The 16,172-nt window shown below is 41.1% G+C and overlaps 1 protein-coding gene across 3 annotated transcripts; it reads right to left on the bottom strand.

Moving 5' to 3' along the window:
* Positions 1-2,498: 2,498 nt before the first annotated feature.
* Positions 2,499-15,261, bottom strand: LOC127554211 (casein kinase II subunit alpha'-interacting protein-like). Of its 3 annotated transcripts, none has more exons than XM_051985571.1 (3): positions 14,992-15,261; positions 6,935-6,987; positions 2,499-5,074 (listed from the first exon to the last, which is right to left on the bottom strand). In XM_051985571.1, the coding sequence occupies exons 2-3, from the start codon at positions 6,966-6,968 to the stop codon at positions 2,562-2,564; spliced, it is 2,547 nt and encodes an 848-aa protein (XP_051841531.1). In that variant the 5' UTR covers positions 6,969-6,987; positions 14,992-15,261; the 3' UTR covers positions 2,499-2,561. The 3 variants fall into 3 exon arrangements, with proteins under 3 accessions (XP_051841531.1, XP_051841529.1, XP_051841530.1); XM_051985569.1 differs by having other exon boundaries at positions 6,935-6,983; XM_051985570.1 differs by lacking the exons at positions 6,935-6,987; positions 14,992-15,261 and adding an exon at positions 6,714-6,803.
* Positions 15,262-16,172: the final 911 nt, after the last annotated feature.

The raw sequence follows: 16,172 nt of genomic DNA, 5'->3' as shown, positions 1-16,172 counted from the left end.
ATGCAGCTAAATCCTAGTTCATGAATCCCATTCACATTGTGAACACCTTTAATAGTCAGAGACAGCATGGCACAATTAACTCATAAGAGTACATAGTACTGTATTCTCCAGCTGATATCATTTGCTATAACTGCAGAACCCGGGGAACTGTTGTTCAGAAGTTCTTCAGATTTTATTTTCAAAGAACTAGAATTCCATGAGACATACCTGGAAGAGGATAGCTCCAGAGTAAAAATGAAAAAAAAATCTAAAGAAGCAAAGAGGAACTCAGACTAGATGTTGGAGATCTAAGATTCTTATGCAGAGCAGTAAAAGGAAGAAGGACCAGAGAACTTGGGGCTAAGAAACAAAAAGGAGAGTCTTTTTCTCTAAAGAAGAGGAAGCTGTACATTAGGAATAAGAACCATCTGCTTTTTGCTCCATGGGATGATATGTGAATCTATTCATAGGTACTCTCAAGCAACAGATCATCCACTGAATGTCAGAGGAAGAAGAGATGAATAGAGCTGGTTTGGGGGATTTAGACTGCTGTATCATTCTTGTAGAGAAGTGTCTTCTTGGAGAATGTATCCAAGATTTGATAGTAACCTCCCAAATCTTGCCAAATCATATGACTACTACTAATTCTGATGATTCATGTAGGTATAAATGATATCGTCAGAAGAAAGGTAGAACATTACCAAAAATTACAGTCTTTGAACTTCAACCAAAAATTCAGGGCAGAAGTTTTCCTCACCCTTGCAGATGAAAAGCAATTGAGAAAAAAAGAGAGGGAGATGAACATCTAGTTAAAAATAATGTCTGATTGGAAATTGAGGGGATGCCCATCAATTGGCAAATGGCTGAATAAGATGTAGTATAAATGTGATGGAATTCTATTGTGTTATAAGAAATAATAAGCAGGCAAATTTCAGAAAAACATGGATAGACTTACATGAACTGATGGGTAAAATGAGCAGAACCAAGTAAACATTATAAATAACAATAGTAACATTGTGCCATTAGAAACTATGATGGATTCAACTCTTTTCAGCTATACAATGTTCCATGAAAATCCTAAGAGATTAATTATAAAAAATACTATCCATCCAGAAAAAGAAGTGGGATCTGAATTGTATAGCAAAATATACTATTTTCACTTTCTTGGCATATTTTTTCCTTTTGTTCTATTGCTGCTTCACAACTTGAAAAATATAGAAATATATTTTACATGGTTTTACATGTATAACTTATTATCAGATTACTTGCTACTTGAGGAGGGAGATGGGGTAGGAGAGAAGGAGGAAAAAATGGAACTCAAAATCTTATAAAAATGAATATTGAAAACTGTCTTTATATGTAATTAGGAAAATAAAATACTATTAAAGAAAAAATGGTTTCTGGACCATGGCTTAAGATATAAGAATGGCAGACTTCTGGGCAAGAATGAAATATACCTAACAAAGGTTAATAAAATTGATTTATCTCAATTTTTGTAAATCTGACCAAAAGGAATTTAAAAATTAGAACAGAGGAAGAGGAAAAATTGTTTATGCATTCTCACTAAGTTAAATACTGTAGAGAATTGGTACAGTGTTGGAAGAATGGGAGTTGCAACACTTAGGAGGTCACAAAAGACAAAATCCAGGAAATAAGACTCATATAAAACCTATGACCTTAAAGTATGGCTAATAAGGAAAATGAACTGGACATACTAAATATAGAGACAAATTTGACTTCATGAATATATCATTGAGATTTGATGACATGAGATGTAACTGACATATGTCTCCAGAAGAGTTATATTCATTATTATGAATTTTTTTAAACATTGAAATATGGAATTTGTTTTCTTTGAAGTTGGGGTTTGGGTGAAAAAGAGGGAATAGAATAAAAAGGATTGTGGATACCAGGTGTACTTTATCAACACTAATGGGGTGAAAGACACATCGAGCCACTTTCATATAGAATGGAGACAGAAAAAAAAAAACAAAAAACCATTTTGTTCTATGGGGAGTTAGTCAGGGTAGAAGTTATCTTACCAGAGGTTAGATTATGGCATGAGAGGAAGAAGAAAACAAAAAACTTTTTCTCCTTGAATACCCAGGACAGACGCTAACTGAAATTTTCTTACTGTCTGATATATTTTAAGAGAGACAGAGAGACAGAGAGAGACAGAGACAGAGACAGAGAGATAGACAGAGAGACAGAGAGAGCTACAGAGACAGAGAGACAGAGACAGAGAGAGCTACAGACAGAGAGAGCTACAGACAGAGACAGAGAGACAGAGACACAGAGAGAGAGACAGAGAGAGCTACAGACAGAGACAGAGAGAGCTACAGATAGAGAAAGGGAGTTGGGGGACAGACAGAGACAGAGACAGAGACACCGAAACAGAGACAGAGAGAGGGAGAAAGACATACACAGAGAGACAGACAGACAGAGAGAATCAGAAAGAGACAGACAGAGAGAAGGAGAGACAAAGACAGAAAGACAGACAGAGACAGAGAGAACACAGGTTTCAAATATATACAGGGTAGAGGTTTTCAGTTCATTTCTTTTCAAAGAGAAAAAAAGATTATTTAATTTCCTCTTTGTCTTAATCCTTTTGGCCCTTCTCTGTTGCTCCTACGCCTCTTCCTGGGCATTTCTTTAATGCATGACTGTCGGCTTCTAATTGTGGTTTCTCCCCTTAGGTGGTGATTCTTGCCAAGGATGAAGTGAAGCCATTTTTTCTTTACGGCCTCAGAGAGTACCGGGTCTGAATGGGAAGATGTGGGAAATACTGGCGAGCGGTTTAAGGGCCTTTGAAAACAATAATGGGTATATGGGAGGCTGAAAATGTTGCATGCTATTGTCTGGGGCACTTGGAAGATAAATTTCACATTTAGCTTTTGCTTAGAACCAGGCAGCAGCATTGGTATGGCCAGTAATTGTATGACACATGGATATTTTGTTTTTTGAACATGGGGACAGCCATATGGGATCCAGGAGACACAAATTAAACAGACCAAGTAATTACTGGAAAAGAATTGACCAGGCCAATGAGATGGAGAATTCCCAATCCTCCATAAGTGAATCTGCTTGCTGATGTCATTTTTTATTTGCTCTTGAGGGATGGAATTGATGATGGCATGAACAATTTTAGCAGGCACAGATCCTCCCTCAATAATGTATGGTTTGATGTAGTTAAAACCCCGTGGACCTTGTTTTTTTGGAACAGTGTGGCCCTGATGTTGGGACCCGTTTCGGGCCGGTCCTTGATGGTTAGAATCTAGTGCCATTAGAATCTCATTCTGATGGTTAGGAATTGGTAGAGATCTAGTCCTATAACTGGGTCTTGCCTGAGGTATTTTATGATTATTCAGCCTAATTGGAGGTGTGTGATTCGGACGGAAATTTCTGGAGCCTGATACAGCCTTATTCTGGTTTTTATGGTGGGCTAGAGTGTTGGGGCTAGGTGTGAAGTGGTGTACTGAACCCCCTGACAATTTTATGTGGGATGATGGAAAGGAAGGCTGTGTGTTGGGGCGTGGAACACTTTCCAAGTGATGGGCACCGCGGGATGGACTTGGTGCCTGGTGGAAGCCAGGCAGACTTGTATTCTGTAAGGTTGCGCTCCTAACAGGTTTTGTCTTACCATTCTGGTCTAGAATTGTGCTCTGGTGGTCTTTTTCTACTGAAGTTGTTTTCCAGCACGTTTCTGTCTGAGTTGAGACACTGGCTTTGCTTTGAGAAATCAGGCTTACTATATCCCTAGCCTGGTAGTTAAGGCTGATTTGAGTTATGGTCTCATGGCTGGAGGCCGATAGAGTCTTTTTCTCTGTGTCTAGTGATAATACAGATGCTTTCCCATGGTCTGGACCTCTTCGTGCGGCAGCCTGGTGGCTGGCTCTTGGTGATGTGACCTTGTTCACCTGAGAGGTCTCCAGGTGGTCACGTCCCTCAGGTAAAGCTTTATCCTGGAGATGTAAGGCTTCCTGATCCTGACCTCTTAGAACTGCAGCCTGATGGTCTGTCTTTGGTGATGTCATTTCCCAGCATTCTACCTCCATTGGAAATGAGGCTTGGGTGGTGGGGACCGGTAGATGCTCAGCCTGCTCTTCAGGGCTGGGGGTTAGCGCAACTCTAGTTTTTTGATCCGGATGGGACGGCGTTACACCCAGCGCCTTGGACATCGGATGTTCACCACATCTTAACGGTGATGCTGTTTCCCTAGGGCACAGGTTAGTGTGTGAAGTCTTAGAATGTTGAGCTTCACTCGGTGATTCAAAAGCTGTGGCCCAAGAATAGGACTGATTATCACAGGATGGTATGATTATGACGTGCTTCAAGTTGGTAACACTCGGAGTGGACTTCTGCGAAGTCTCATCCTGGTTCTCGAGGCTCTCTGCCTCGGGTGGGTCCTGCTCTGGGGGTTCAGGGTCTGGACTAGGGATATCTTCAGCCTCGGACGTGGGATCCTCGCTCCTGTGATCTTCCCAGGATGGAACCTCAGGGGATTGGCAGTCGGGGGGTGGTGGACTTGGGGACTTCTGGTCGTAGCTTGGAAGCTTCTCAGGTGGTTGGTTACAGCTTTGGTTAATCTTGGAAACATGACAGGAAGGGCTTGGAGAATTCGCTGTCTGGTGATCGGGATGCAATGGAGACTCAGGCTGATGTTTGGAGCTAGGTACCAGCACAAGTTGTTGTTTATCAGCTTTTAATGACACATCAGTTTTCCTGGCCCTGGTGTTGGGCCTAGGAAAAGGCTTGGCTGGGGCCCGTGGATGCCCTCTGTGGAGTGTGGATGACTTAGCTGTAGCCTGGTGATTAAGTTGGCCTACTGGCGCTACCCCTGTTTTGGGATAGGTATGAGGCACCTTTGGAGATGTAACTAGACGCTGGAACCATGGGGAGGGTGTGCTTTTGGTCCAGGAGCAGGGAGGGGGTGTTTGCTTAATGATTCGGGTCAAGTGGTTGATGCGGGACATCTGCTTTATGCTGGACCTGTTGTTTTGTTTCCAGAGTGGTGGAATCCGGTGTGGGGGACATGGTAAGAGCGTCTGTGGAGCCTGGTAACAGGGGCTTTTTCTAGTTGTTGATGCAGGAGAAACTGTGAGTAAGGGAAACAAAAATATTACATAAATATGTGTGAATGTGTTTATTTTGTATATTTATACACACATGCACATATTTTACATATTTATACACATACATTTTGTGTGTTTATATTCAAAAATATTACATAAATATGTGTGACTGTTTATTTTATATATTTATACACACATGCACATATTTTACATATTTATACACATATATTTTGTGTGTTTATATTCAAAAATATTACATAAATATGTGTGAATGTGTTTATTTTATATATTTATACATGCATGCACATATTTTACATATTTATACACATATATTTGTGTGTTTATATGAACACACATATATTTATATGTTCATACATATGTATGTTTATATACTTACATATTTTATGTGTGCACACAGTATATATTTTTATTCATACACATGCATATACTTTTATGTATTTACATACATATGAATATATTTATATATTCATACATGTGCATATACTTTTACAGATTTACACTTATATATTATACATATATGCATCTATTTCACATATACAAAGGCATATAATTTATATATTTATGTACACATGCATATGTTTTTATAGATTCATTCACATATGTATTTCATATTTCATATACACGTTTATTTTACAGATTTATACATATGCATATATTTCATATATTTGTACATGTATTATTTTATATCGTGCAATGTATTTTTATATTTTATACATCTACACATATGTATATATTTATATGCATTGCATATTTCATATATTTATACATGTTTTATAGATTTATGCATATAAATGTATATATTTTATATATTTGTCATACATATATGTATTTATATCCACATGTATCTATATATCCACCACATATGTATGGGGAGTCTACAAGGGGGTCTACAGAACATTGAGCTGTGGAAGCATTAGCTAGGAGATAACTTACATTTGCTATAAAAACTTTATATTCACAATTTTTTTAAACATATACTCATTTTTTTCCAGATAGGAGGCTCATTGAACTTAAGGAAAATATCAGGCAAAGAAAGCAACCATTTATATAATACTTTTCCTCTAAAAACAAAAATTTCAACCAATTAACCAAATAAACAAAAAACTTGTTTTCCTAACCTACAAGGAGAAATTACAAGTATTTTTTTCTTTCTTATTTTGCAGATGAGGAAAACTAGGATCTAGAGGGCTTAAGCAATTTGCTTTAAGTTCTATGTACATCTAATAAATGGTGCACTGACAGGAAAGGAAACCTAGAAAATTGAATTTCAGAGCATTTAAGTGACTTAACAATAACTAGCATTTATATAACACTTGAGATTTGCAGATATCTTATTTCTTCTTACTACAAAAGTTTTATTTGATCCTCACAACAATTCTGAGAAATAGGTATTATTATCCCCATTTAAACAGGAGAAAATGTGCAGACAGAAAGATTAAATAACTTGCTCAGGACCACATTTCTAATAAATGCTAGTTTGAGCTCAAATTGTGTCTGTCTGACTTGACCAAAGTACACATGGCTAATAAGTGGCAGCAGCCGCATTAGAATTCAGGTTTTTAGATGTTTGAACCATTATTTTTTCCACTATAATGTTATATCTAAAATTTACAGCTTCTAGAATAATTAGATGAGCCACACAAGAAATTGTTGAGACAGTCCATCTTGAGTGGAAAGGGACCTTGGAAACCATCTTGTCCACTTCTTTCCTTTTACATATGAGTAAATTGAGGTCCTGAGAGGTTAAGCAAAGTAAAATGAGAGAGGTAAAAGGTGAATCCAGACCCTGTGATTCTATTTGCGATGCTCTTTTCATTTGTGATGGGAGCCTCGCTGAAATGACTGAAAACTAAAGTTCTTACCTTTCAGAGGTATCCTGGCCCTTCTGACCTCCATTCTTCCTCTAAAGGGCTTCCTTGAGAAAACAACATATTAATGAAGGAATATAAAGTTCTCTCTCTGATTTTTAAAATGGCTACTAAAGATTGATGACACTTTCAGGGATCTTCCTCCTTTCTTTCCTTCTTTTTCTTTTTCTTTCTTTCTTCCTTTCCTTCCTACCTCCCTCCCTCCTTTTCCTTCCTTCCTTCCTTCCTTGTTTCCTTCCTTCCTTCCTTCCTTGCTTCCTTCCTTCCTTCTTTCCTTCCTTCCTTTCTTCCTTCTTTCTCCACTCCCTCCTTTTCCTTCTTTCCTTCCTTCCTTCTTTTCTTCCTTCCTACCTCCCTCCTTCCTTTTCCTTCTTTCCTACTTCCTTCTTTCCTTCTTTCCTTCTTTTTCTTTTTCTTTCTTTCTTCCTTCCTACCTCCCTCCCTCCTTTTCCTTCCTTCCTTCCTTCCTTCCTTCTTCCCTCCCTCCCTCCTTTTCCTTCTTTCCTTCCTTCCTACCTCCTCCTTTTCCTTCCTTCTTCCTTCCTTCCTTCCTTCCTTCCTTCCTTCCTTGCTTGCTTCCTTCCTTCCTTCTTCCTTCCTTCCTTTCTTCCTTCTTTCTCCACTCCCTCCTTTTCCTTCTTTCCTTCCTTCCTTCTTTTCTTCCTTCCTACCTCCCTCCTTCCTTTTCCTTCTTTCCTACTTCCTTTCGTTTCCTTCTTTCCTCCTTCCCTCCCTCCTTTTCCTTTCTTCCTTCTTTCTTGCCTCCTTCCCTCCTTTTCCTTCCCTCCCTCCCTCCTTCCTTCCTTCCTTCTTTCTTCCCTCCCTCCTTTTCCCTTCTTTCCTTCCTTCCTTCTCCCCTCCCTCCCTCCTTTTCTTCCTCCTTTCCTCCTTCCCTTCTTCCCTCCCTCCCTCCCTTCCTTCCTTCCTTCCAAATAGGCACCTCTGAATCCTTCCAAGATATCTTGGAGTTTATCATCTAGATTTCTCTCTAAAGGACCAAGACTTAAAACAAAACCAATCTGATTCTAATTGACCACCAATAGGTTTTAGGCCAGACCCCATTTGATATTTATTTGAATCTTGATTGACTCAGATTGAATGTAAATAGCAATTATTTCTGATTTGACAAGAAACCCTGAAGGCCTTTTCAGATTCATTGATTCATTTATTAAGATTTTTTTTGACTAGGTGAAAGGGGAGATTCTTTGCCTCAATTGCTATCTAATCTTAATCACTGAATAGGAGTTGCCTCAGACAAACTGAGACCTTGGAAAGACTTTAGCTTAAAAAGGCCAAGGTCTCCCATTGCATCCAGGGCCATTTACAGTCATCCTGATCTATATCTGGCCACTGGAGCCAGATGGCTCTGGAGGGGAGAGTGAGGCAGGTGATCTTGTACAGCTTTCCCTACCTTAAATCCAATTCACTTGCATGTCATAGTGTCACTTCTCTGCTGTCATGATCTTCTTCCAGAACTAAGGAGAAACAACTGGCCCAAATCTAGCACATAATACACAGTAAGCAACTGGAAAACTAGGCTTAAATTGACTTAGAAATTACTTGGAATTATTTTGATTCTACTCTCTTGAAATTAAAATCCTTATTTTGTCAATATCTTGGACAATCCCTAAGATATTAAACTGAAGTTACTCTGGAATACCACATCCATACTTTGGATCTTTGGCCTAGATCATCTAGTCTTTCCTTTTAAATTGGAGATTTTTAAACTGAGGTCCAGGAACTTGAAAAAAAAATTAATAACTATATTTCAATATAATTGGTTTCCTTTGTAAACTTACATATTTTATTGTATACATTTAAAAACTTTATTCTGGGCTTCATTAAATTACCAAAGAGGGTACATAGCAAAATAGGCTAAGAACCCCCCTTCTAAACTCTCCTAACCCAGTCTTCTTGATTCCATTCCAATATCCCCTCTCTTCCATTGTCACAATCCATTCAGAAGTTGGCCTGGTCCTGAATTGTCCATGAGTCAAAAGCAAGCTGCACTATAAGGTCCAGGAACTAGAACCTGAGACCTGCCCTTGAGCTGACTATTGGTATTATTGAAGAGAAGACCCCAAAACTCTAAAAATCCTTAAAGGAGAAAATTTCCTTCAATTCCACCTCAGTGAGAGACCCTACCCCGAAGCACAAACAGTTTCATCTTTGTTATCTGGATGGAATTGGCTCAGCCCTAAAACCCATTGAATTCAATTCAAATTCTAGCCCTAACTGAAACTCAGGGAGGAGCCAACCTGGGACTCCCCCTTCAGCTTGTAGCCAAAGCCCCCTATTATAAAAGAGTCAAACTAAAACCCTCTCTTTGCAGAGGGTCCAAACATGCCAGCCCTATGCTTGACATGCCAAAGGCCTCTGCCCACTGGAATACTATTTCCAGTGCCCTCTTCTCTTTACCCTCACCTATTTCCTTAACCAGAACCTTACTTCCAATCCCCATAATAAACCTCTTTTATCAATCTAGCTTTTTGGGTCTGTAAATTCCTTTACAGAGGATCTCTGCACGCCAGAAAGGGAATCCTCAGAACTCCTTGCCCTTGTGCCGCCACTAGACCTTATTTAACTCCCTGACCACCAGAAACCCTAATTTCATTTGGGCACCTCAAATCTAAATCTCATTATTATGGTTCCCTGACCGGGAAAATCCCCAAAAACTAGACATAATTTCGTGACTGAACGGAACCCCAATTTTTTGAGCTGTTGGTGCAGTATTCTTCCAGGAAGAAAAAGGCCTCTTTTTGTCACACTCTATTTTTAGAGATAGTGGGACCAGGATGAGCAGAGATGCTTGAAACTCCCTCTGCCCAGCCTCTCCAGAGACAAAGGCCCTTCCTTTGCATCTCAAGGCATTTTTAATCTTTTTCTCTCTCTCATCAGAAAGCTCTGCATTCAGGCAGGAATTCCAAGACATGATTGGAAGTGTCTCTTTAACACCCCCCCCCAAGACCAAGGAGAGACACATGGCCATTCTGGGGACCCCACCCCTCTCGGAGAGTCCCAGGCCAGTGCTCTCTTTGATCTATTCTGGGGTGATAACTGGAGAAACTTAAAGAGAATCATGTTTGAGCCCTTCTCCCACTCTACTGTTAAATACAATGGAGTTTCTGATGGTCACTGAATTGGGGTGAGCTTGGAGATATGTCTCTACCCACGGCTGCTACTCCCTGGACAGAGGTAAGCAGTCTCTTGCTCTCCCAGCAAGACTTGGGGCTTGGATGAGCTACCCCGCCCTCAAGTTCGCCAGAGGAGCCCTAACTATGCCCCTGCCAACAACTAACAGTTTCTTTTCTAAGTGTCAGCTCTGACCAGGTTGCAGCTTCAAGAAAGACCTTTGGAATGATGGCTGGGGAATAAAATTCTGAATCAAGGCAAATTACATTGTTAAGAGAGTAAAGATGGCTTCTTTCTCTCTTTTCTTTTCTCATTCCCTGACTGCAGCAGGAAATGAGTTAGAGGGAAAGACTGAAACTATTAGAAAACTCCTTAACCACTTTAGACTGATATTGGGGAGTGGGAAAATGGTTGAATTATTGTTAACATTTTAACTGTATCACTGTGTCTAAATAATTTTACTGTTGCCTTTGCAGGCTAGATTTGGTTATCTTTGAATGTAAGATCTTAAGAACTTGTTGGGGTGAAGATCTGTTAACTTACTTGAAAGGGGCCATGTTTCTCCAATTAAGGTTTGACTATTCTAAAAGTTTCAACACTCCCACCCCCACCCCACTAAAGGTTGGGTGGGATAGGGATCTTTTGTCTTAAACTCACCCACTGCTCTCTGTTAGCACCTAGTTAGCTTGGGGTGAAACCCTGCCTCTTGGGAGGTGGAGTGGGGGAAGGGCAGCCACATGGAATCCCCCCTTCTTTCTCTTCCCCCCCAACTAAGTATGTTCCAGCCCCTTTCTGCAGAGGCTTGGCTTTGGCAAAAGATTTCAAGAGATAGGACCGCTTTTAAGTTAACTGATCTATTTTTAAAATTTGCTAAAACTGGGATTTGTTAAAACTGTTTAACTATTGCTGTATGTTTGAGGGATTTTTAGGAAACTTACTAGTCTATTATGTATATAAATTTTGATTCATTCTTGGGATTTATAAGTGGAATGGTAATCTGATAATTTCTTTTCCGTGTAAAAAAGGGAGGAAGGAAACTGAAACTGGTCAGGAAATTGGGAAACTGATGTATTTTTCTTAGACACTTCTGCCCTGCCTGAACTTTCCAGTTCAGATTGAATTGGAAATTATTTAACTCCTTGCTTAAAATTTACTGGACTATGATTTGCTGGGTTATGTTTTAACTTTGAATTCCCTTATTCTGCTGGAATTGCCCTGGCAGACTTAGTTTTGGGGATTATTTTTTAGAAACAACCAGAAATCAGACACCTGTCCTGGGACTGGCAATCTCTCTGATCTGTTTCTCCACTCCCGTTACCCAGTTCCTTAATTACTATTTCAGCATTTTTATATCGGGACTTTAATAGTTTTGGGTTGCCTGCCTAGGTCTAACTGCATAATTTGCTCAGAAATTGTCTCCTAATAGCAGCTCCTGTTCCATAGAGAGAGGACAGGTGGAGCTACTCCAGGCCCCACTCTTTTCCTCTTTTGGAGCCCCTGACAGACTTGGGGTACTTTCTTGGGGCAGCAGGACTGTCTTGAGCACTGCTACTTAGCCGAGGCTGAGTTTAATGCACAAATGACCACAGACCTCAAACTGCACATCTCTGGCTGAGAAGCTCCCTAACTGCAGAGGACCTGAACAGGGAGGCCTGAGTGTCTCCCTAAATGAGGAATGCTGTTTGACACGAATAATTCTGGGGTTATCAGGGAGAAACTGGTCTTTGCATAAGTCCTTGTATTTTTCTAGTTTTAGTTTGGTTTATTGTCCTGACTCAGTTTCCCTAATTATCCTGACTCAGTCCTGCCTTGGTTTCCGCCTTCTCAGTTCTGCAAAACCTCCCCTCCCTCTTTATCAGAATACTTGATAAGGATAAAAGATCTTATGTTTTAGAGTATCAGAATGCCTCTCCCCTTGTCCAGAGTGCCCCCCCCCCATTATGTCATCTTATCTCTGGTAGCTCACCCCACCCTGTCAGAGTCCTATTCCATTTTCAGTCCTCTGAGAACTCTGCCCCTGCCTCAGTCTAAGGAGTTCAGTTTTTCTGATTTCCCATTTGGTGACTGTTCATGAGGGTTTTTTTTTTTTTTTTCTTCAGTAAGCCTTTCTATAGTGAGGTAGGGCAGCTCAACATCCTGAGACATGGTTGATACTGTTTTGGAGCTCTAACGCTCTGCAGAGTAATTCCCATAGAGACGTCTATGGTGAAAACGCCTGTGAAATTGACAAAAATTAAGGTTTTTGCCATATCTTTCTCTCTCTTAGGGACGCCTGTAGAGAATGAAAAGCTATAGAATTGGGGTGCTTGGGACCTATTCTCCTACCTTTACGCTGTCTCTTAATGCAGAGACACACTGGACCGGAAAAAAGAAAAAGAAAAATGTCTCAACCTCAAAAACACTGATTAGATTAGCTGAAAGGGATGCACCCACCAACTCTCTAGAGCCCTTGAAAGAAGCCTCCTTTGCATTCTAACACTTCTACCTTCAGACAAAATTCGGCTAGAGAAACACACCCAGCAGACTAGTCTCTTTCAAAGCTGAAAAACTCCCAGGCTAATGAGACCTGGGACCCACTCACCCCCTTAGCCCTCAAAACGGCTGTTGGTTTTTCCTTTAACTCTGTAACCTGAGACTCTCAGCTCTTTTCTTCTCAGGGCAATTTCTGCCTCCTGAAAAGACACCCAAAGCGGAGGTGTCCTTTTGATACAAATCTCTCCCAGACTTAGGCCTGTAGTGCCAGGGAAACTGTCCAAAGAGATCCCAGTCCCTGTCTTGAGTTCGAGCAGGAGGAACACTGGAGGAACTGCCTTTCCAACACATCAGCGAACATCACAAGGGTTGAACTGGCCCCCCAGCGTCCTGCTCTCTAGTGGGAATCTGGGATCTGGTCCTGTTTCCCCTTTTACCCCAGGACAATCCAAACACCTCAGGGGCTGGTAAGCTGGGTAGGCAGCACTGATACTTTGCACTCTTTCTGACCCCTTCCTTCCACCCTTCCCCATAAAGAGTGGGGAAAGTAGGAGGAGGGAAGGCTCAGGATCTTTCCTTATTTTTCTGGTAAGATTGAGGAATTGTAAGGGTTAAAAAGCCTCTAGAAGCAAGGAATGCAGTTCAAGGCATGTGGGAGGACCTGAGGGATGACAGGTACTGAGGCACAGGTGATTCCTACGTGGAGGTGGGGCATAGCCCCAGGAGGTGGTGTCTGAGCCCAGGTACCACATCTCCCTCCTTAGTGCTCTCAAAGCCTAGCACGCCTCCCTACTTCTTCGCTGGCCAATCCTGTTATGACCTGCCTGTCCTGGTTCCTAGAGGACCTCCCCTTCCCCCAGATCCTCAAGGGGGTATAAATATATGCTATCTAAGAATAAAGTTCTCTTTTGCTTCACCCCTACCTACTGGTGGTCCGTCTCTGTGGGATCCGGGTTAGTGCCTGAAGACGGGTAAGTGTGGCCTAGCTGTGCCATTGACGAACAGGCATTAAGAATAGCTCAAAGAGGAGCTACCAGGTTAGAGTAGTCCATAGGGGCGTAACAAGGAACCAACTCTCTATTATTTAAAAAAAAAAAAAAAAAAAAAAAAAAAAAAAAAACAGCACAGTTAACAGATTGCATTCTTATCTTGATCTGCAGCCCTGACAAGCGAGGATACGCCCATCCCTAGACCCTGCTTCACAAAAATATCAGTGGCTTATTAAATCTACTAGACATCAAGGCCTCCTGCCTACTCTGACTCTCTGAGTCCACATTCTTTAATCCTAACCCCAGAAGTTAGCTTTCCTGGAAATTAAGAGTGAAAGGGCTAAACTCTAGGCTGCTTAACACCTTTTACTATTGGCAAATAATCTTTTGCTCCCAGCATTTTCTCCTACTTCTCTTTGATAGTTAAATGGGCCATCAGCATCCTTACAGGCAGCCCACAGAAGGGACCTGATGCATTTCCTGCTGTCGCCATCTCCACCTGGGATGACACCCCACTTTTAATCTGCTCCCAAGATCTGTTTTCTCTAGGCTTCAAACTTTAGATTCTCAACTGCTCTTCAGCCAGGAGAACATGGGACGACTGACTGGGACAAACACGGTTAGATGCCCTGCTGACACAAACCCCATACCTCACGCCTCACCCCCCCCAAATCTCTACGACCCTTGCCAGCTTGAAGCAGTTCAGAGGAGATCGTTGCCCCTTTATCCCAGATGCATTTGAAGATGACTGCTTGAGGAGGAAATGAAGAGGGTACCCCGGACTCTGAAAAGCCTTGAAGAAGAAAATCTCCTTCAACTCTGCCTCAGTGAGGGGATTCCCAAGCACAAACAGTTTCATCTTTCTTATCTGGGTGGGGTCAGCTCAGCCCTGAAACCCATTGAATTCGATTCAAATTCTAGCCCAGGAGCCAACCTGGGACTTCACCCACAAGCCCCCTTCAGCTTGTAGCCAAAGTCCCCTATTATAAAAGAGTCAAACTAAAACCCTCTCTTTGCAGAGGGTCCGAACATGCCAGCTCTACGCTTGGCACGCCAAGGGTCTCTGCCCACTGAAATACTGTTTCCAGTGCCCTCTTCTCTTTACCCTCACCTATTTCCTTAACCAGAACCTTACTTCCAATCCCTATAATAAACCTATTTTATCAATCTAGGTTTCTGGGTCTGTAAATTCCTTTACAGAGGATCTCTGCATGCCAGAAAGGGAATCCTCAGAACTCCCTACCCTTGTGCCGCCACTAGACCTTATTTAACTCCCGGATCACCAGAAACCCTAATTTCATTTGGGTACCCCAAATCTAAATCTCATCATTATGTTGTCACTGTTGAACACCAATTTCCGTCCCTTTCCTTTTGCCCCATAAGACTACATATCACATTTGTCCCTGGGGGAAAAGTTCCTCCATAATCAGAGTCAGTCCTAGAGGACCAAGACCTTACCATTAGGAACTTCCAAGAAGAGCAGGGTGTTTCAAATGTTCTAATGATTAGCAGTCTCAGCCAGCCTGATTCTTGCTTGTGGTTCTTTATGGTTACAAGATTTTCCAATAGGGAAAGGCTTACTTAGTTAGGGACTGGTTCTGTAGAATTATGAAGTAACTAAAATAAAAATCCAGTCATTTCAAAAGAGTAAGCACTCTCTCTGGAGAGGACCGTGTGCTGGGATACAAAGAAAAGTAGATGTTTTTTCCTTACATACTTAGTGCAGCACTAAAGCCTTGGCTCTCTTATCCCAGCCAGAGGACCTAAAGTGGCCTTGACATCATAAAGCACCACTTGTCCTTTGTCCTCTTACAGGCAGAGCTGCTGTCCTGCTCATATTTAAGGGACTAGTCAGTGCAGGCAGTCAGGGGCCCTCAGAGAACTATGGAGCTGTGAGGAGATACTGGACGCGAGCAATACTCTATTTTGGCTCTATATAAAACATTCATTTTCCTTTTGGTTCTCATCAGTTAGCTGCCCTCCTCCTTATTCATAGCTCCTTTCAAGTCATTTAATAAGCCTTTATTAAGTACCTGTTATGTACCAATACTATGTTAAGTGTTGGACAGTGAAGAAAGTCAAAGGATTGATTTATTTAAGCACTGAGACGTGAGATAGAAGAGAAAAAGTTCATCCATGCACGGATATGACTCTTTTTTTAGTAGAACATTGAAGCCACATATCCAATTTCCCATGTCCCTTTCAACCAACCATTTATTTATTCAAAAATATTTATCTAGTACTAGGCAGCACAATGGATAGAGTGCCAGGCTAAAGTTAGGAAGTCTTATCTTTTCGAGTTCAAATCTAGCCTCAGATATTTTCTAGCTATGTGACCTTGGGCAAGTCACTTAACCCTGTCTGCCTCAGTAAAATGAGCTGGAGAAGGAAATTGCAATCCACTCCATTGTCTTTGCCAAGAAAACCCTAAATGAATTCCCAGAGAATCAGATACAACTGAACGATAATCTTTTATACAATTTCAAATAAACACCCCTCATCATCTTAGCTTCTGGGGAGACGAGACCTTATTGCATTCTATTGGAAGAATTATATGAACTCATATTGTTGTGCCACAGTTCTCTTTTAATTGTCCTGACTCATTTTCCCTAAATTGATTCTGCCTCAGCTTCCTTAAT

Source organism: Antechinus flavipes, chromosome 3 (assembly GCF_016432865.1).
Source record: "Antechinus flavipes isolate AdamAnt ecotype Samford, QLD, Australia chromosome 3, AdamAnt_v2, whole genome shotgun sequence".
NCBI lineage: Eukaryota > Metazoa > Chordata > Mammalia > Dasyuromorphia > Dasyuridae > Antechinus > Antechinus flavipes.
Note: the sequence above shows the minus strand (reverse complement) of the source record. Positions and strands in the feature narration are given on the sequence as shown.